This window comes from Python bivittatus, unplaced genomic scaffold, assembly GCF_059951505.1.
Source record: "Python bivittatus isolate LINGU-HERP-01145 unplaced genomic scaffold, Pbiv_v1 ctg000080_np1212, whole genome shotgun sequence".
In the NCBI taxonomy this organism is placed as follows: Eukaryota; Metazoa; Chordata; class Lepidosauria; order Squamata; family Pythonidae; genus Python; species Python bivittatus.
This window is the reverse complement of record NW_028277035.1, coordinates 4,941,017-4,963,665: the sequence shown is the minus strand read 5'-3', so window position 1 is coordinate 4,963,665 and position 22,649 is coordinate 4,941,017. Positions and strand designations below refer to the sequence as shown.

At 38.3% G+C, this 22,649-nt stretch overlaps 1 protein-coding gene across 8 annotated transcripts in view; it reads left to right on the top strand.

The window, feature by feature from the left end:
• The window catches only part of TNRC6C (trinucleotide repeat containing adaptor 6C), a 156,268-nt gene that overhangs the window by 22,922 nt on the left and 110,697 nt on the right, over positions 1 to 22,649 (top strand). For all 8 annotated transcript variants that reach the window (XM_025164659.2, XM_025164658.2, XM_025164660.2 and 5 more), the window contains exon 2: positions 19,569 to 19,665. In XM_025164659.2, coding sequence (XP_025020427.2) covers positions 19,569 to 19,665 — 97 coding nt within the window. The remainder of the gene's footprint in view (positions 1 to 19,568; positions 19,666 to 22,649) is intronic.

Sequence of the window (22,649 nt, the reverse complement as noted above, 5' to 3'; positions counted from 1 at the left end):
CCAGTCCCAGCCGCAGTTGCCCTCGCCACCCTGCTCTCTGAGACCTCTACCACACTGCGCTCCACCACCCCAGCTGACCTTTGCCATCTTGTTCCCACCACTGACGAGGCATGCCTGACCTGACTGCTGGGCCAGGCTGGGGTTGGGCTTCACACTGTGGGGGAAAAGAAAAGAAAGAAAGCAGCTCCTGAGCCACAGCACCAAAAAGCCTCTTTGTGTGAGGGCTTTTTGGCACACTGCAGCTGAGGGGCTGCTTTCTGCTTTTTTTTTGGAGTACAAAGCCCAACCCCACCCTGCCTAGCAGGCCAGACATGCATCAGCAGCAGCAGGAGCAAGAAGATGGAGACTGTCAGCTGGGGCAGTGGAGCACAGGGCGGCAGGGGCCCAAAAGGCCATAGATGGTGGGGAGATAGGCTGGTGGGGGGAGTTAACGTGCCCCTGTACTCAGTGTGGGTGGGATGCAAAGGGCCCAAATTTTGATCATGGGGGTACTACAATGGCTATAACTTTGGGCACGGGTCATAAGTCCCTTCGTTCATATGCACTCTGTATTGAAACCATTATTGAGGTTAACAGGGATCATCCTTCCCTTTTTGAATGCAGTTGCAATATGAGAAAGTGGAGCAAATAAGTTTGTCATATTCGCTTTCCCTCTCTCCTTTCCACTACTGGAATAGAGGAGGAAATTTTATGGAGAATATTTTAACTATGGAGTCCTTGGTGCTCTCTGAGATTGATTGTTTTTATGAGATATTTTAACTATCTCTGCTGCCAGCATGAATGCAGCTTCTAAATTGAAAGTAAAGTATATATATTTAAAAACTATACCCTATCTTTATGTTCTCAGAGAATGCTCGAGGAAAGTTATAACTATCAAGGTTCAATAAAACAGTAAATCAGTAGCAGTTTTCCATAATGTAACAGCAACATAATAAGAAAACAAGAAATAATGGGTTTTAGCTGTAACTAACTCTTAATTGTGATTTTTAGTAATAACTATTTAAAAATATCTTGATATGGTACTTGTAAAGGAGAAAGGACACGATTGACTGATTATGTGCCATAAGTCACTTTTGACTCCTAGCAACCACACAGATAGATTTTCTCCATAACAATCTGTCCCTAACAGATTGTTTCAGATCTGCCAGTGGTGCACCCATCACTACTGTAACTGAGTCCATCCACTTTGCTGCTGGTTGTCCTCTTCCACTCTTTCCTTTCACCTTTCCCAGCATTAGAGCCTTCTCCAGAGAGCTGGGTCTTTGCATAATGTGTCTGAAGTATTTATTTAAGCCTGGTCATTTGTGCCTCTAGTGAGAACTCTGGGTTGATTTGTTCGATGATCCATTTGTTTGTTTTCTTGGCTCTCCATGGTATTCTCAGAAGTCTTCTCCAACACCAAAGTTCAAAAACATCAATACTTTTCCTATCCTGTTCCTTCAGACTCCAACTTTTGCTTCCATAGAATGTCACAGGGAATATAGTTACTTGCACAATTCTGATTTGCAACAGACATCACAGCATTTGAATATCTTTTCCAAGGCTGTTTTACCAAGTGCTAGTCTCCCATGTATTTCTTGACTGCTTGTTCCTTTACTCCTGATGGTTGATCCTAAAAGGCAGAATCTATCCACCATTTTGGTATCTTCATTGCCAATTCTAAGGCTGGTTGTTCTATCTGTTATCATTAGTTTGGTCTTCTTTATATTTAATTTTACTCCCATTTTTTCACTTTGCTTCTTAACTTTTATTACTAGAGCTCCCAGATCCTTTATATTTTCAGCTATCAGATAGTGTCATCAGCATAGCACAGGTTATTGTTGTTTCTTCCTCCAATTTTAAAACCATCCTCATCTTCTTCCAATCCAGCTTCCCTTAATTTATATTCAGCATATAGGTTGAATAAATAAGGGGAGAGTATACAGCCTTGTTGCACTCCTTTGCCAACCTGGATCCAGTCTGTTTTGCCATGTTCTGTCCATAATGTGGTTTCCTGATCTGTATATAAGTTTCTCATGAGGACAATGAGATGTTCTGGGATTCTCATTTTTCTGAGCATACTCCACAGCTTGACGTGATTGACACAATCAAAGGCCTTTCTATAATCAATGAAGCAGATAGTTACTTCTTTTTGGTATTCTTTGTTTTTCTTAATTATCCAGCATGCATCAGAAATAATGTCTTGTGTTCCTTAGCCTTTTCTAAAGCCAGCTTGAACATCTGGCATCTCTTTTTCTATGTAGGGCCCCAATCGGTGTTGGATGATCCTAAGCGTTATTTTACTAACATGTGAAATTAAGGATATTGTACAATAGTTTGCACACTCTGTTAGGTCTCCTTTTTTGGTATTGGAATGTAGATTGACCTCTTCCAATCTATTGGCAACTGTGTCATTCTCCAGATTTGCTGTCATAGCTTGGTTAGAACCTTTACTGATTCTTCTTCTGTGGCTTGCCATATCTCAGTGGGTATTCCATGAGTTCCTGTAGCCTTCTGATTTGGTAATGACCAGAGTGCTAATCTAACCTCATCTTCTAGTACTAGAGCTTCTTATAAGTAGGGAATTTCTTATAAGGTATCTTGGATGTTGACCTCTCTACTGTACAGTATTTTGTTATATTCCTTCCATTTTTCTTTGATCTTCGTTGAATCAGTTACTATCCTTTAGCATACCAATTTGAGATTAGAACTTCCTTCTGAGTTCAGAGGTCTTTTGGAAGACTTTCCTTGTTTTTCCATGTCTGTTTACATCTTCAGTGTCTTTACATATTTTGTTGTGATGTAGCTTCTTGTCTCTTCTATCAGCTCTGAAATTCTTCATTAAGCTCCTTCCTGAGATTCTTGTCTTCCTTGATTTTGGCTCCCCTTCACTTCTTGGCAATTTCCACCGTTTATTCTGACATCCAGTTTGCTTTCTTCTGTTTCTTCATCTTTGGCAGTCGCTTTTCACATTCATCCTTAATGACTTCTTTAAATTAATTCCATAATTATTCTGGTTCTCTATCATTGAGGTTCAGGGCTTCAAAGTGATTCCTGATGCTCTTCTTGAAAATGGTGGGTATATATTCAAGATAATATCATGGAAACTCACTGGCTATCTTCTTCTTTAATTTAACTTGGAACTTGTACCTGAGCAGTTTGTGATCTGTTCCACAGTCAGCACCTGGCCATGTCTTTGATGCTATAATTGAGTTCCTCCACCTCCTTTTAGCAATAATATAGTCAATTTGATTTCTATGCATTCCATCTGGTGATGTCCATGTATAGAGGCATCGTTTTGGTTGTTTGAAGACAGTGTTAGCTATGAAATAATCATTGGAGTGGCAGAAATTGATAAGTTGGTCTCTTTCTTCATTTCAGTTTCCTAAGTCATACAATCCAACTACATTTTTCTCTTTAATATTTAATATTTCCAACTGCAGCAATCCAGTCTCCAATCACAAGCAGCACATCTTGCTTGATGCTTGAGGAATATATACTCTTGACATACCCTCCAGGTATTCTTTGCTTATCCTTCCCAGAAACATACCCACCCCTGCCACAATGAAGTAGTACAGCAGGACTTGGGGGCTGGGGGCTGGGGAGGACATAATATTTCCAGTAAAAATAAATTCCATATTCTGGATGCCATTATTGCTAAGGGCTTTTTGCATGCATGTCTATAGAATTGCTTTGTACTTTGAATTTGAAGCATTATTTTAGAGAGGGATCTCAAGGTGTAGGAGGTTTCATATTTGAGGAGGGAGCACATTTCTTCTAGAATGCTGACCCCAGACTTTACGATTTAAAGGGTAGTAGCTGGTTTAGTTTTCTGAACTAGGAGCTGGTGAAGATAATACTTCATTAATGCTATATAGTCTAAAAAGCTAGTTCTGATAGTAAGATTGGCCTCTGTACTCTGCACAAATAATTTGTAACACTTTTCAACAGTATTTTGGTATAAAATGTTGTAGAAATCTAATTTAGATACAATCAAAGCATAGTTAAGAATGATCATCTTCTAAATGTGCGCTATTGGTAAATAGTTTCTGGCCGTATTTGCTATCTAATTCCCTAACAGCAGATCTGACTTTAAGAATACTCTTAAAGTCAGGGGGGTGGTTGGGTGTGAAACTTTGTCCAGTATCTAACTATTCCTTTACTTCATATCAAAAATATGTGTAAGAAGTTGATTTAGGAAAAAAATAAGTCTTTTTAAACTTTTAAAAGTTTTTTAAAAAGTTAAAAAAAAACATGTACAGTAGTTGTATTAAGACTTTAAAAGCAAGATAAGAATGAGCCTTCTTCTGAACACCTTCCCTTCCTTTATGCCATTGGGGGAGGAGGGAAAAGCCAAGAAACTACAGTTGTGTGAAAAAGAAAATACACCCTCTTTGAGTTCTATCGTTTTATGTATCAGGACATAATAAAAATCATCTGGTCCTTAGCAATTCTCAAAAGTAAGTAAATACAACCTCAGATGAACAACAACATGTAACATATTACATCATGTCATCATTTATTTTACAAAAAGAAAGCCAAAATGGAGAAGCCATGTGCGAAAAACTAAGTACACCCTTACTGCTTCCATAGGTATGAAGAGGCTGTAGCAGCCAGGTGCTGCTAATCAAATGCCCTTGATCAATTGATCAGCAAGTGTGACTACCTCTATAAAAGCTGAAGTTTTAGGAGTTTGCTGGTCTTGAACATTGAGGTGTGTGTTAACACAGTGCCAAAGAGTAAAGACATCAGCAATGATCTTAGAGAAGCAATTGTTGCTGCCCATCAGTCTGGGAAGGATTATAAGGCCATTTCCAAACAATTTGAAGTCCATCATTCTACAGTGAGGAAGATTGTTCACAAGTGGAAAACATTCAAGACAGTTGCCAATCTTCCCAGGAGTGGATGTCCCAGCAAATGCCCCCCAAGGTCAGACTGTGCAATGCTCAGAGAAATTGCAAAAAATCCAAGAGTTATATCTCAGACTCTACAGGCCTCAGTTAGCATGTGAAATGTTGAAGTTCATGACAGTACAGTTAGAAAAAGACTGAACAAGTATGGTTTGCTTGGAAGGGTTGCCAGGAGAAAGCCTCTTCTTTCTAAAAAGAACATGGCAGCACAGCTTCGGTTTGCAATGTTGCATCTGAACAAATCACAAGACTTCCAGAACACTGTCCTTTGGACAGATGAGACCAAAGTGGAGATGTTTGGCCATAATGCACAGTGCCATGTTTGGCGAAAAACAAACACAGCATATCAGCACAAACATCTCATACCAACTGTCAAGCATGGTAGTGGGGTGATGATTTGGGCTTGTTTTGCAGCCACAGGACCTGGGCACCTTGCAGTTGAGTCGACCAAGAACTCCTCTGTATACCAAAGCATTCAGAGTCAAATGTGAGGCCGTCTGTCCGACAGTTAAATGTACATTGGCTGACATTGGGTCATACAACAGGATAATGATCCCAAGCACACCAGCAAATCTACAACAAATGGCTGAAAAAGAAAAGAATCAAGGTGTTGCAATGGCCCAGTCAAAGTCCAGACCTCAACCCGATTGAAATGCTGTGGCGGGACCTCAAGAGAGCTGTGCATAAACAAATGCCTGCAAACCTCAGTGAATTGAAGCAATGTTGTAAATAAGAGTGGGCCAAAATTCCTCCACAACGTGAGAGACTGATAAAGTCATACAAAAAACAATTACTTCAAGTTATTGCTGCTAAAGGTGGTTCAACAAGCTATTGAATCATAAAGTGTAGTTAGTTTTTCACACATGGCTTCTCCATTTTGGCTTTCTTTTTGTAAAATAAATGACGACATGGTATAATATGTCATGTGTTGTTCATCTAAGGTTATATTTACTTACTTTTGAGAACTGCTAAGGACCAGATGATTTTTATTATGTCCTGATATGTAAAACCATAGAACTCAAAGAGGGTGTACTTTCTTTTTCACACAACTGTATATTTAAAAAGAGAACTACCATTAATGGTTCCCATATAAGGTAGACTGTAGAACAATGATTTAAACTCCTTATGTGTATTCTAGCTTCTCAGGAAGCCATTCCTCATAATTTCTAGCTTGAATATACTAGGGAGCTGTGATTAACTATGACTTTCCTCTTTTATTTCCCCATGTATAAGATGTTGTTGCATGTCAGTACATATGAATGTATTAATTTAATAAACTGAGATTTGATCATGTAAATGTGTCTGTTGATTAAAATTTGTTACAAAAATATTTTATGCAAATCAACAGATTTAAAAGTTAAATGTTTGGATGTTGCATTGTACTGATTTTTTGAAACACATTTTGATTTTGTTTCCTGGATATCTGAGTTTGCTATCCCTTAACAATACCAACTGCTTTATCTGCTGATGTAGATTTATCTGCTGAATCACTTCAGTGTAATCACTCTGAAGTTGCAGCTTGGCAACCAGAAATTGACTGAGGCAGCCAGGTTGTTTTGCTGTATCTTCCTGCTCATGAATCAAACAATTGAAAAAATAAAAATGAATTCACCTGTTCACTACTATATTTCTTGCATTTCATCAGTTATCTGTACTTCTTCATCAACACCTCTGTTTTGGGAACAACTCTTTTGTTTGTGTCATGTTTTTGGTAAACTGAGATAGAGACTCAGAGTTTGCAGATTGGTAGCAGCTCTCAACTCCTTGTATTTATCCTTGGTGAAGGAAACTGTGATGAATAGTTTGAATTTGTTCTAATTGCCTAACGAAATAATTTCCCCTGAATCTTAGTGTTACAGATCTTGATGGTTATGCAAGGTGTGTATACGTACTCTGGGTACAAAAACATTTCATTAATGATCAGAAGTAGTTATTACATTATATGTTCATGGGCCAGTTCCTTGCTGAAAAATAGGTTTTGGCATGAGTTATATCCACCCTTGCATCAAGTTAAATGATGCCAGAGAGAATATTATTGCCTTCAAAGCTGTCTACAATACTATGTTGCCAGTTTAGCAAAAAAAAAAAAAAAAGTTTTGTCTTTGAATGATTTCAGAACTGATACTTACACATAATTATTGTGCTACATCATAGTAGCTTTTTTCAAATTAGGATGAGATCCCAACATTGTGAGCCCAAATAGCTGCGTTTTGGACTTTCCCTGGAAAACCACGCATTAGCAAATGCATGTGACTACTGCTCTGTTTTTGGCATAGAAAAATTAAACTGTTTCCATATCTTGTTACTTGATTTATTATTATTTGTGTCATATCTTGGGAAGTTCAATCTGGTTCATAATGAGCAGATCTCTGTAATCATTCAGGACAAGGACTCCTGGTAAGTCCTATCCCATGGCTTAAATGATGTCACCTTCCTCAAAACACTTACAAATACAATGTGGAGGTCTGCATAGTGAAATATTTTGCATATACAATTATATCCACATTGATTTCCACATGAACAAAGACTTTGATTGGCTTATTTTCCCATCAGTTGATTATGTAGTTTCATTTTAGAGAGAGTAAAATGTAATATTCAATAGGTTTTGAGGGGGACTATCTATGAATATCATGTTTTAGCTGTTGGACTTACAGCCCAATTTACTATGAACTATGTTCATTAAAAATACATTCAAATCTATGGAGATCTCTTGGATGACAGAGGAAGTAGCTGTATCAACACTTCTTTACTCTGGGATGTTTGAAATACTGGCAAAATCACCTCTTCTATAATCTAGTGAAACCCCAATATACTGTATGTATGAAATTTTCAGCAGAAATCATATTAAGCAGACATTTACTTCAGTGCATAACTGAATTCTTTCTTAAATAACAACAAAAAGCCAACATGGCTGGCTTCAACAGATGATTAGAGAAATTCCCTTTTGAAGCCAGCCACATTAGCTTTTTGTTGCTGTTTATTCCCTCCATCTGAATTTATTCTTAATGTAAGAATAAATGTTGTTTAAGAATAAATTCGGACAGAGGGACTAATGTAAGTGGCTTAGTCCTTATGACTGTATATTTCCCCTACTATCAGAGATAAAATTCCTCTCAATACCATCTGTTAAAGAACAAGGAGAATGTTATTGTACTCACATCCCAGTTGTATGCTTCCCAAAAGCATCTGACTGGAAAGAGCAGGAATAGAGGGGTTTACTAACCAGCAGGACTGTGCAATGCTTCAGATTCAGTTTAGAAAGGTGCTTTAGAGGGTATATAACAGCTCTTTGCAACTCTTTAAGCAGCCTAATTTTTCCTCAGGATCAAGTGGCAACAGTGCATTTTCAGGAGAAAATGTAGCTGCTTTAAACAGTTGTAAACAGATACTGTTTTGAACCGTGAAGCATCTTTCCAACTTATTTCCAAAAGCACACTGTAGCCCATTCAATAGCCCTTTGTTTGATGTAGCATGGCTCTTTTTCCATTTTATGTAATTCTGTTGTGTTTCTAAAGTTTTAGGAAACACTGGGGTCTTACCATCATGGTTTTAAGGGTTCATCTATTAAAAATGTACAAAGGGCCAGAACAGAGCTGTTAGATACTCTCTCAATGAAGTAATAGGAGAATTGACATATATATTGGTGACATGTATCTTGGTGTGCTCTTTGTTACTATGAAGCAGGTAGCCTCAGGTAGATCACATTGCAGTAGTCCAGGTTCATGGTAATGCTCAAGATAGAGATGCAGCTGGTGGACCAACTGAAGTTGAATAAAGGGCTGCTGGTCACAGCCGCCACCTGCCCATGATACAAGGCAGTGAGTCACAAGGTACACTAAGTGACAGACCTGCTGTTTCAGGGGCAATGCCACATCAAGAGACAATGCTGGAACAGTCAAAGGCCCTTGAGGAATGAATACCAAACCCTTTTTGCTGGGATTCAACCTCCACCTGCTTCATCCCATCCAGGCCCTTACAATATCGATAGCATCTTCTGCCCAGCATACTGATGCTACTGCACCCTGAACTGATAGAGTACCTTTCACAGCAGCTTTTGTAGATGGTAAAAAGCAGGGGAAGAGCACCAAACTTTGCAGTACCCCACAGTGGGCAACTGCCCAGCTGATCTCTCCACTATCACCTCATTACTGACTGGAACAACCCTCTGAGGTGCTCTGTAGATGCCCAGTGACTAAGTCTTGATAATCTTTCCCAGAAAGGGTAAATTAGAGATCGGGGTAATGATCAAGAATGGCTATTTGAATACTAGGCATAAGGAAACAGACTTGCTGTCTTTCTGGAGCTGGTAAGAGCATCTTTTTAAATGTTTCATGCACTCTTTTCTGCCTAGATTCCTTTGCACCAACGATATTGGCTTATCTTCATTATCAAGCCCCACAGAATGCCATACCAGTATTTAGACCAGAGAGGGAGTTTGTGGGCCTCCAAATATTGCAGAACTAGAATTTCCAACACCCTTCATTGCTGGTCACATTGGCTTGGTATTCAACTTATTTATAACAATACTTTTAGATCACATAAGGATGCTTTAATATACCTTTCATGTCTATATGATGATCCATTGATTTATTAGTAGAAAAAAAGGACTGGAAAACTACCCAAGGTGCTCACACTATGGAAGATGAAAAGGAATTAAGGGAAGCTATATTCTGACCTAGTGTCAAAAACACTAAGAGGCTGACATTCGCCCCATTTGCTAAATCATTTGGCAGCTGATAAGTTTATTTGGAACATGGCAAGGCCACAGCTGTCAGTCATTGGTAATAAATGGGCTGAACTATTCAGAATGGAGCACTGGCCTTGGGAACAGAGACTTCATCAAATTCTCAATATCAAGGGAGGAACTGCAGCACTGAATCTAGAGCTGAAACATATGAGACCTAGTTCATGCTGTCAGATCCAGAAGACTTAGTGACTTTTCTCCTGGATATGGAGTTGGCAGCAAATAGCCCAAAAGTTACACTTCCCAAAATTTAGAAGTAAAGCAACCAGATCAGCCTGGTGAAAATCCAGCATTCACACTGGTTGTGAATAGATTTTGTTTGCTGATTATGACCATCATGCTTCCCATCTATCTGAAGGTTATCAAGGACTCCTGGAAGAAACTTTTGTCTATGCAACCATACTGTATTGAGAACTTGTATAGGGTCTAGTCCAGTGGTGTACTGCTAGCCACAGAACAGCTGATCAGCACACTAGGTCAACTGGCTTGCAAAATTCCTGAAAATTTAACAATCAGCTCTTGCCAGCTGGTATCAATTGGCTCTAGTGCACCACTGGTCCAATTGCATAATCACACATGTCTATTCCAGCAGCCTTCCAGTTATGGTGGAAGTTTCAAGATTTTAATGGAAGCAATGTTCTATGCCTACTGTTAAAGAAAGCCAGAAGGTAGACACCATGGAATGGAAGTACTATGCTTCAAGTACTTTATGCCTTTGGGTCACCGGTTATCAGGCTCATATGGCAAGAATATCAAAAACTCTGGAACAAAATCACATTCTTTTTTTCCCCCAATCTCTCAGATGACAGATAGAAACTATTCAAGTCTTCAGTGCTGAAGCCTCCCCACATGGCAAAACAGCAAATTAACATGCCCTCTCATAGCAACAATTCTTGTTCAAAAAATTGTATCTCTAGTGATAGCACTGTTTCTTCATATTTGGCCATTAACCCAGGAAGGACACTCCAGGACTTACTTTTGAGAATGGTAGTCTGTTTAGTACCAAGACAGATTATAGCACCAACCACTTGCAGAAACTGGAAACTACTGCTTAAAGGACTTGGTTTTCAAATGGTGTCACATTTAGTGCTTCACTGTTGCTCTTGGTAGTGGTCACATATACATCACACTATTTGTGTGTTAGTTATGGACTTAACAGCAGTGGAATCAAATGTGTCTCTGTCAAGTTCAAGCTGCAGTTCACTTGTCTGGAAGACCATTGTAGCAGTCCCAATGGTGTCATGGAATTCCTGGAATTTCATGTTTGGGGAATACAGCGGAACCTCGGGTTACGAATTTAATTCGTTCCATGACTCTGATCACACCCCGAATTGGTCGCAACCTGAAGGAAATTTTCCCATAAGGTTCAATGTAATTACCGTTAATCCGTTCTGGCGTGGAGGACAGGGAGGCGGCTATTGCTTGGAGGGAGACTCCCCCCCCTACGACCACGTGTCAGGGGCGGAAAATGGCCGCGGACCACGTGTCAGGGGCGGAAAAATGGCCGCGGACCACGTGTCAGGGGCGGAAAAATGGCCGCAGACCACGTGTCAGGGGCGGGAAATAGCCGCGGACCACATGTCAGGGGCGGAAAAATGGCCACAGACCATGTGTCAGGGGTGGAAAATGGCTGCGGACCACGTGTCGGGCATAAAAATGGCCACGGACCACGTGTCGGGCGGAAAAATGGCCGCAGACCATGTCACGGGAGGGAAAATGGGCGTGTATCCTGCTCGTATCCCAAGGTGGAGTTCGCAAATCGAGGTAAATTTTTGTGGCCGGAGCTGGTCGTAACCCGAAAAGTTCGTTAACAGAAGCGTTCGTAACCCGAGGTTCCACTGTACCTTGCCCATTTCTCTAGCACCGGGCTATGAACTTAACAAGGAGTCTTTCTGATATTATCTAGCAAGCATCACGTATAGTTTCAGGATATTACTCCAAACCAGCACTTCCTATGTGCTAACCATCTCAAAGTCCCATATGCATTGCTTGAAAAAGAACATGGATCTAAAAAAAACTCACTGACTTCTTCCCTTAAGTAGAGATTTTATTGCCTGTCTTTTCAACACCATAGAATGGGGAAACTTTAAACCAAATACGGATCTGAAGGATATTCAGTTGTACTTGGTACTGACCAAAATCTGTATGGTCACTTTGGCATTTATCTCCATTGCATGAGGACCATTCATGTCCTCTGTTTACTTAACAGATGCTTATTTTCATATATCTATATCACACTACAGGTAGTCCTCATTTAGCAACCACAATTGGGACTGGCAACTCTGTTGCTATGCAATGCGGTCATAAAGTGAGACATCACATGACTGTGATGGATTAATGTCACTTTCCCCATGGTCATTAAATGAATCACTATTCATTAAGTGAGATGTCACATGACTGCGACTTGTAATTTCACTGCTGACTTTTCTATTGAGACTGCTTGTTAGAAGCTGGTAGTGAAGTGCACAACTGATTATCATGTGACCATGGGATGCTGCAACGGTTGTAAACACCCACTGGTTGTAAAGTGCCCGAATCTCAATCATATGATTGCAATGACGTTGCATTGATTGTAAGTGCAAGGACCAGTCATAAAGTTACTTTTTCAGCACTGTGGTAACTTCTAACAATCACTAAACAGGGTAGCTGTTAAGCAAGGACTCCTTTACTAGTAGAAACCAACTTTTTTCTTCCCTTTGAGTGGCTGGGAACCACAATTCAGTCTCCTGATCTACTGGAGGCTTTATGATGATGCAGTGATGTGGGGGCAATTTTTAAGTTCTTTTTTAGGATAATTTTCAGCCCTGTTTGCTTTGCTGGTTCTCCTGCTTCCATTCTTTTTATCTTGGAGAGGGGAAAAAGCAAAAGAATATGTTGTTGTTGTTCAGTCGCTAAGTCATGTCCGACTCTTCGTGACCCCATGAACCATATCGCGCCAGGCCTTCCTGTCCTTCACTGCCTCCCTGAGTTTGCTCAGTTTCATGCTCATTGCGTCAGTGATGCTATCTAACCATCTCATCCTCTGCCGTCCTCTTCATCTTTTGCCTTCAATCTTTCCCAGCGTCAGGGTCTTTTCCAGAGTCTTCTCTTCGCATTAGGTGACCAGAGTATCTGAGCTTGAGCTTCATTATCAATCCTTCCAATGAGCAACCAGGGTTGATTTCCTTTAAGATTGACTGGTTTGACCTCCTACCAGTCCAGGGAACTCTTAAGAGTCTTCTCCAGCACCACAGTTCAAAGGCATCAATTCTTCGGCGCTCAGCCTTCTTTCACAGCCATACAGCCTTCTTTCACAGCCTTCTTTCACAGCCATACAGCCAAAAACCATAGCTTTGACTATGCAGATCTTTGTCGGCAAGGTGATGTCTCTGCTTTTTAATATGCTATCTAGGTTTGCCATAGCTTTCCTCCCAAGGAGCAAGCGTCTTTTAATTTCATGGCTGCAGTCTCTGTCTGTGGTGATCTTGGAGCCCAAATAAATGAAGTCTGTTACTGCTTCCATTTCTACCCCTTCTATTTGCCAGGAATTGATGGGTCCAGATGCCATGATCTTAGTTTTTTTAATGTTGAGTTTCAAGCCAGCTTTCACACTCTCCTCTTTCACCCTCATCAAGAGGCTCTTTAGTTCTTTCTGCCATTAGGGTGGTATCATCTGCATATCTGAGGTTGTTGATGTTTCTTCCTGCAATCTTAATTCCAGCTTGTGATTCTTCCAGCCTGGCATTTCTCATGATGTACTCTGCATATAGGTTAAATAAGCAGGGTGACAGTATACAGCCTTGTCATACTCCTTGCCCTATTTTGAACCAATTGGTTGTTTCGTGACCGGTTCTAACTGTTGCTTCTTGGCCCGCGTACAGATTTCCTTGCCCATCAGCAGAGTAAAGGCATTAATACAGTTTTTGCTTACACTTTCAATACCCATCTTGTACTCATTCTGTTGGGGCATGTTGTATTCTGTAGTGATAATTTTGCTAAAATGCATATGTGGGTCCTCCATATGCAGAGTTCTAGTAAATCCACTTGAAATTCAGTGGCAATAGCCTTTCAGGTCTTTGTGGACCATTTTCTTTTGGGTTCTTTTTCCTCTGACAACACTTTCAATTATGGAAAAAACAGAGGCTTCCATGCTGTAATGGGGAGCCTACTGTCAGTCCATTTGGCCAAAAGGAGCTAGAGCTCCTTTACTTAAGTTGAATCCCTTTTTTGAATCCCTCTTTTAGAACAAAATTTCTAGATTATGACAACTCAGCCATGGTATAGTTATGAACAAACGGGTGAATAAACCATTTCCTCTTCTAGATCTTTTCTTGCACTTTTGAAATTGTTATTATTAATGGATAATCTAAGGCATAACTGTTCTCTTAACTGGCAAAAATAACCAAGAACCACAAAGCTTGAATCACTACTTCAGATCCTGTCATGAATGGGTCTGGAAGCAAAGTATCCTAGGAATGATTTTTCTCCCCAAATGGCACTCCAAAAGTAGACATATTTATTAATATTATAATATTTATAGCTTGCCCCCATCTGGGTGGAGTACAACAAAATCCCCTCAAAAGAAAAACCCATTAAAATAATATAAATAATGAGAATTTTCAGAGGATGACTAAGGATAGGAACCAAACCAGACTCTCACATAGCTGAGATGTTAAAGTCAAATGTATTACAATTTACAGAGGATTATAGCAAAGAACCGGTGGAATTTGTGTTTATATACAGTGTCTTGTTCCTATTCTGTGAGTGCATGTGTAAATATCTAAGGATAAGAATAATGTAAGAAAACATCCTATATATTTTCATCAAGTCTCTGTGAAAAAGTCAAAAAGTTTCTTAAATTTTAAACCCTAATTTCAGGGTTTGGTATGCTAATTCCCTCCTCAACCACTTTTGCAAGGAACTGAAGACTGGAAACTGAGCAAAAGTTGTCAAAAACAACTAGGTACAGGGAGGGACTCTTCAGGAGAGAGCGTGCTGCCAGGTCATTTAAGGCAGGTAGAATTATCTCTTTGTATCAGAATCACATTTTCTGCAGCAGAGAAAAGTGGATTGTGTCTTCCTTGGGGATGTTTTCCCTTTTCTATGGGACTCTTCTTACCAATCCCCCTATACAGGAGAATCATATTGAAGATAAGGTTCAGTTCACTTGACTACATTATTATAGCTTATGGAGGCTGCTGGCCTTGGTCTGTCCCTTTCAAAACTAACTTTTCTTTAGCTTCCAATGCTCTTGGGCAATCATACTCTCACAACCAACCACCCAAGAGTAGTAGTTGTGGGAAAAATAGGAAGAGGGAGTATTGTGTATGCCACCTTGACTTCTACAAATAATGGTGGGATATTAAACATAGAGACAAATAACTGTATAGTGCTGCATTGAGCACTTGGGTCATATTTCTTTCCATGTCATAGTGTGGTTGTTCAGAGTGCTGTTGATTTTGTTAGCATCCGGAAAGCCATCCACCAAACAGTCACGTCACTCACAGACACTTATACATATACATACAATAAAGAGATTTTGTTAAATTTGCAGGAAAAAATTAGAAAAAAAATACTAATGCTCTTATATCTATTTAGAGTATATTCTAGCATCCTTTATTTTCTGTAAAGAGCAAGGTTTGTCTTTTATTTAAATAAAGGTTTTTCTGTCAGTGATTTTAGTATCCTGTGCTCCGTTTGATAACACCCCCATTTCCCCATATCTATTATATTTAAACTTTTTTCACAGTGTTGATCAACCAATATATTCTAGTTGATTGGAACTTATAACTGATTCTTATCATACCACATCCAAATCTTTTGAGTCTGTGGTTGCCTCTGCTTTCCAACTTGAGTCAGAAGTCACTTACCCTGATTGTTTTTCTGGACCCATTTATGCCATAGGTAGTAATGTTCTACAGGTAGTTGTTGCTTACTGACCAATTGTTCAGCGACCAAAGTTGTGATGGAGCTGAACGAGCAGTACTTATGACTGGTCCTCAAAGTTCCAGCCGTCGCAGCACCCTTTTGGTCATGTGATCACAATTTGGGTGCTTGGCAGTCAGCTTGCACTTATGCCAGTTGCAGCATTCTGCAGTCACATGGTCACCATTGGCAACTTTCCCTGCCGGTTTCTCCCAAGCAGAGTCAATGGGGAAGCCAGCAGGGAAGATCACAAGTCACTCTGGTAAGTCTCCCTGGCCTTCCTGTGCTGATACACAGCCTGAGCTGGGCCTCCCAAGCCCTCTCCCAGCCTCCCCTATGCCCCTGTGGCAACCTCCATCCCCCTGCTGCACCCTTCCATCCCCCTGCTGCACCCCAGCACTCCTTACCTGGGACTCCTGCTGCTTCCCGCTTAATGCATCTTGGCGTTACAATGGCAATCTGGACTGCCGGATTGTTGTCACGAAGTGATGCAGTCACATGATGCACACTTTAGAACTGCATTGCTTAGCAATGGCAATCCCAGTCCCAATTGCCATCATAACCTGAGGACTACCTGTACATATAACAATCAGATTCTTTCCATCATTGACTTTTCTTGCTTAGGCAATCCTGAAAAATCAGGTGATACCATCCCAACAGTTCTGAAAGTCATCATATTAGTTACCTGCCTTGGTGGCTGTATAGTCCTGCAGAGCAGCCATTTCAAGATGTATCAAGATGAAAAAGAATTGGTTACTGTGGTGTTTCCTTTCATTTGGCTGACTTGGGGGAAGCTAGGCTCTTTCCAAAATCTTAGTTCTGGAAAGTTCTGGGTAACACAGAAGTAGTGTAGATGAATTGATAAACTATCACTTGAAGAACCACAGTTAAAGGGAGTTAACCATTTCCTTCCAAACGCTTTGAGTGCAAGTGTATTAACGCTTTTTTAAAAAATGCATTTTATACATCTTCTTATAATTAAAAGAATGCAATTAGGAATACAGGGACCAAAATTCTCAACTACACAATCTTTATCAAAATTTCTTTATAGTGGTTTGTTTTATATTAGGTATTTCCTTGTATATTGCTCATATTCCCCTTTGAAAAGGATTCATATCAAGCTGTAATTGAATAGAGAGAGATATGGAGTTTTGAATACTGTATATTTTAAATCCCTATTTAGAGTAAAGTTCATGGCTGCTGCCAGTATAACAGCATAATTCACAGTTTATTGATCTTGGTTGCTCAGAGCTGTGGTACAGGGTCAGAAGTTTCATCTGCTATTGCAACAGGTCAAGATTTTGTACCCTGGATATTTGACACTGAGTGAAATTGGCAGAATGATAAACTGCCTATTTTCTCAATTTTGCCAATGTACAAACTCTAGCACAGTGCCCATGAGAGAGACAGTTTTGTTACTAGCCAGGGAAGAGTTGGGAAATGAACTGTAACTGTGCCTGTTGAAAAGCAGCATGGCAATATACTGTGCAGAAATTTTTAAATTTAACATACTTTGCAGATTTAGCTTAATCCAAAGACAATTATTAAATCAAAATTATTTAAATTAACTAGATTGTAAGTCATGAATTAAGTTGTCAATATGTATAATTTCTGAATTCTATCTGAAAATGCAGATTTATTTATTTCCTATAAAGGTCCCATGTTCTTTCTGAAATCTGCTCTGGGGGTTCCCCCATTTTGTAGTATAGACTGGGGAATCATTTCTTTTAGGAATGTCTTTCTGCCAACATTAGTTTATAACTTGATCTTTTGGTAATAAAATGTTTGCTTATTTTCAAACAAGTATAGTTTTAACATTCTTTGTAATAATATAGAATAAAAATGGTTTTTCAAAATTTAAAAATAAGGGACTGTATGCCTCAGAGTCAATAGACCATTCCTGTGCAGTAGACTTTGAGTAAGGATAATTCACAAAGTAGGTTTGGGAACTGCATAGGAGGAGGGAAACAAAGAATCCAGTCCTCTGGCAGATGATGTTCTGTCAAAGGAATGATAGTACAGGCAATCCCCATTTAATGATCATTCGTTTAGTGACCATTCAAAATTACGACAATGCTAAAAAGGTGGCTTACAACCAGTGCCCAAAGTTATGACTATCACAGCAGCCCTACAGTCATGTGATTGTGATCCAGGTGCTTGGCAACCAGCACTCACGATGGTTGCAGCATCTTGGGGTCACGTGATCACCATTTGCAACCTTCCCAGCCAGCTTCCAGCAAGCAAAATCAATGGAGAACTGCATGATTCACTTAATGATCGCATTGATTTGCTTAATGACCACCACAAAGAAGGCTGTAAAATTGGGTCCAGTCACATGATGATTTGCTTAATGACTGCATCGCTTAGTGACCTAAATTCCAGTCCCAATTGTGGTTGTTAAGTGAGGATTACCTATACTCTATTGGATAGAGCTTACAAAAAGCATGAATGTGTGCTTGTTTTTAAAAATATTTTCTAATCCACTTTCCTTCCTACAGCCCCCCCCCTTTTTTTTGTCATTTTGCAGTTAGCTTTTTCTAATTACAGTGAAGACATTCTGATTTTTATTTCACTTACACTTCCAGTAAGATTTACATTTCTGGCACACTGGAATTGGCTATGATTTCTGTCAAGATTTTTGACTTCCACCCCATCTCAATTTATAATTGTTTTTGTTTCATGTTTTTTAAATTAGGCCTTTATATTCAGCACAAGAATCAGGCCCAAACAGCTAACTGGAACATAACCTCTAATTCTGTAAATTATACTACTGGATGCAGCTGAGGGAACAAATTAAAAAAAAAAAAAGGAAGGAAGGAAGGAAACTTTCATGTTACTCAGGTCTATCATAGTAGTATTAAGATAGTAGATACCATTAAGAAGATGGAATCTGATCAGTTTCAGAAAAATAATGGTAGGCTTTGGAGTAATTGTGCCTTTTTAATTTTTTTAATATAATTTGATGATCAAACTGATTCAGTTTCAAGCAAATATGTAAGGGGATGCTTTGTGCAAAGGGAGTTTTTAATGGATAGGGAGAGAAGTTTATTAATCCATTTTTTCTGTTTGGTAGACAGGGTATATGAGAGGGAGATTTTGCAATGACTTCCTTACTATGGCTTACTATGGCTTCCTTACATCATCTCCTCCTGTTGTGTGTTTTTATAGTTTTAATAATTATTTTATAAGTATTTATGGGTTTTTTAATTGAGTGTTGTATGCCGCCCAGAGTCACTTTTTTGTGAGATGGGCAGCAGTATAAATATGATAAATCAATCAATAAAAATTGCAGAATGTGTAATGGGTACCCATTGGCAAGAAGCCTCTAAAAATTACGAGTTGTTTTTTTTTTTTTAATTTCGGGAAAAGTAAATAAGATTCACAGGCAAAGAATATTTGTTTCAACTTCTCAAAAGAGTGTGATCAGAAACCTCCTGAGTTCTTGTTCCCTATATTAGGCAATTAATTTGTCAATCAATTCCATTAGTCTCTTTCTTCTCCCCGCCCAGAAGTTTTATGTACAAATGAAAGTTAAATATAATGTTGGAAAGCGGGGTTAGACATAGAGTCAGTTTTTTGCAGTCCTCAGAACGACTGAATTGCTCATAGCCCTTTTGATTTCTTCTAGTTGTTTTAGAGATACATTGGAGGTACATTTAGAGCTACATTAATTTTGAGAGCCACAGAAGCAATGTGAAGTGCCCTGGTTTGATTTAGAAAGCACTGCAACTAAGTCTGATGCCCATTCCTGCCTTATATCTTTCTTTTTTAAACAGATTGGTGTAGTTGGACCTGATTTTATAATGTTTCTGTTAGTGTTCTGTTAGTAAGCTGCAGGTAAAACAAATGACAGCATGTGTAACATGTAAGAAGTGTCTCATATATGATTGTTAATTTACATTAATCTAAATTCTATTGATGGAAGTAATTGAAATTTGTGGGGTGGTGTATAATTTTGGTGTATACTGTAAATCAGGCTTCCCTTATTTATATCATTCTCTAAAAGAGGTTCAATTCTCTTTTATAAATAGGGAAAAAGAACAAACACAAGAAGAGGAACATTTGATGGAAGAAAAGAAAAAGAAAAAGCAGGAAGAAAAGAAAAAGAAGGAAGGTGCTCAGAAAAAGGTTTGTCAGGATATCAATTATATAATTTTAACACTGTTAGGCAATTTCATTAGTATGACTTGGAAAAAATACTTTTGTAAATAGTTTAATTAGGTGTTACCAGCATATATAAAAATTATCAAACATTATGCCTAAGTTTGATCTTATTTTCACTTCTTCAGACCACTGTATTCTGTTATATGCAGATCTCCTCCTGGCCTGATCAAATGCTTTTATTAAAGCACAGTTTAAGCAGTCCATGAACAGTAGCTAAATATTACTATCTGAAGTAACTCCCAGGTGAATTACATATTTCAGCAACATGAAAACAGCCTGGAAACTTACAAGTTATGTTGCTTGTAATATTTCATAAAATCCTGTAATTAATAGATTTTATTTATTAACAAATATTCCTTTCCAGGTAATAAAAGTTTTTCAGAAAAACATACCGAGCACAGATGAGTTTGTTTTCCTATTTTAGAAATTCAGCTTTTATAATTTTCAGCTTCTGTAGTATTTAGATAAAGGCACTATTTTGATTAAGGGCAGGAAATAATAATTTTCTGTAGAAATGTCTGGTATATCTTTCAGATTTTTAAAAATGACAATCACATTCCCATGTTCACACAATAGGGGTAAGAAGTGGAATCAAACAATCGAGTCAAATAGTACTTACTATAGACAATGGCATGGTTCCTGTCTAGTCCAGAATTTAAGTCAACAAGATGAAGTGTTAATAGTAAAACTGTCAGGTCCAGTCAGAGATTAGGCTTTTCAGAAAGTTGTACAAGATTTCAAGCCAAGACTGAAAATTAAAATATCATAAACATTATTTTAGTATTTGATTGGTCTCAGGCGGAAGCTTAAATACTGGAAGAACTTGAACTCCGTTCAGATTCAAGTAATGCTGATCAAAGCTAGCTGAAGAAACTAGGCTACTTAGAACTGACAACCTATTACTGCATAGTTCTTAACTGCCAAGTAGACCATTACTCCCAATGTGCTAAAGCACCTCTGCGCTCCTTCTTTTATCTGCCATTTGGGGTTTGATACAGTGACATTGATTTTCCTACAGGCTTGAAGGCTCAGGGTCGGTAACAACTGAGTGCAGGTAAAAAAAAAAAAAATCAGAATCTCAGAGATGGGCATTAACACTACTTGATCAGACTTGAGAGCCATTTTTTCCAGTTCCTGCTCCCCCCCCCAGAAATACTAATTGATATCAGGATTAATAGTTTCTTACTCTTTTAAAAATATTGCTCTTTTTAATAATATGCTTTATTCCATTATTTAACATGTTGCACAGATTGTGCCAAGAATACACCTTCTGTCACTGGTTATTAGAAGTAGATGGAAGATAAAATTCTCCTTCTATATAACCAATAAAAGTTCCATGTGTCCTTTTGATATCTATATCTAATCATCTTATAGAATGGTTTTCTAACTATGGAGAAATAGAAAACAAAAACCTAATATGTGCTATTCCATTATTTTATAACCTCGTCTTTTTCTTTTTTTTAATGGGGATGGAACAACAAATCCGGGTTGTTCTTTCTCACATTGAAATGACAGGCTGTTTCAGTTATATATGAGGTTAAGCCAGTGGAATATTTTTGCTGGCTGAATGGAAGAATAGATGACCTTCATCAGTGCCTTCTGTCCTGGTTGGCAATCCACCACAAAGTGTTGGTGAATCCTCCAGAACAATGGTGATGCTTGCAGTGGAAGTGTTAGGACCCATACTTCCACATACTCCCCAGCCCCAACTTTGCTATGTTCTGCTAGAGGACTACAATGAACTGTACAAAATAGTTCCATATACAATATGTAGTATATATATAGTAGTATGTATATACTAAAACTTGGAGCTTGAGCTTGTCACACATTAGCTCCTATGCAAACTGTTATTGAAGCAGCTGGTGGTGGGATGGTGATGGTGGTAATGGAGGTAATTATAGTAAAACTATTTACTATAATTATTTACTGTAATTTCCTTTCTTTTTATTGGCATACACATGGTAACTTACAAAAATAATGATACAATATAAAATAATAAACATAATGCAATAAACTAAAGTGAAAATGTAGCAATTTAAACTATCAGAACGCATGATAAAATCAGACATGTAAAACAGCCTTTTTAAATAAAATTGTTCAAGGCAGGTACAGAGAAGGAAACAGACTTCTCTTAGAAGACTGTTCTGTATTCTATTCACAGTAATACGGTATTGAAATGTTTAAAGCAGCAGAGGGAATCCAAAACTCCTCTGAATATGTTCAAGTCCTTCACGTCGCTAAAATACTTGTCTGAACCATGCCCATTATAAGTTACAGTATTTAATATGTTTAATATCAGTTCATTCAAATGTTAATGAGATACTTAAATAGTTGAATTCTTTCTGTGTCACACTAGAATGGTTGTAAATTATACTTTGTGTTTGTATATACACATATATATACATATACACACACATGCATACCCACTAATGTACATTACCTAAATTAATTAAATCATAGACACTCTAGATTCTTTTTATAGCTTAATTTGTATAATTATTTAAATACATGTATAATTAATGTGAAGAGTTCTATATAAATATACTGAAGTAAGTTATTTCATAATATATCATTTTAGCACATGTACTGTACATTCAATTACTTTCTAGTGTCAAAGCTACAGTTTATTTTGATCACTATAAACTAAAGCCAGTATAAATTACCTGTGTGTTTACTGTGTTTCTTCCATTATTTGTAATAAAAATATTTTGAGCCTATGCTTTTTGAATGGGGTTATGTATAAAATACGACATATGCTGAAGGAGAAGTGAGCAACCTGGTGTTTTTTAACTGTTTAATTCTTGGGTTTGTGAGGTTTACAGTCAAAGATTTCTGAAAGACCCAAGCTTGCATACCATTAGGCTAGAGAGTCAGGAGTCAACATTCATTCTTGCTTGTCCTCATGACACTAAATTGGTTCTGAAAGCACTTCCATATTTATATAACAA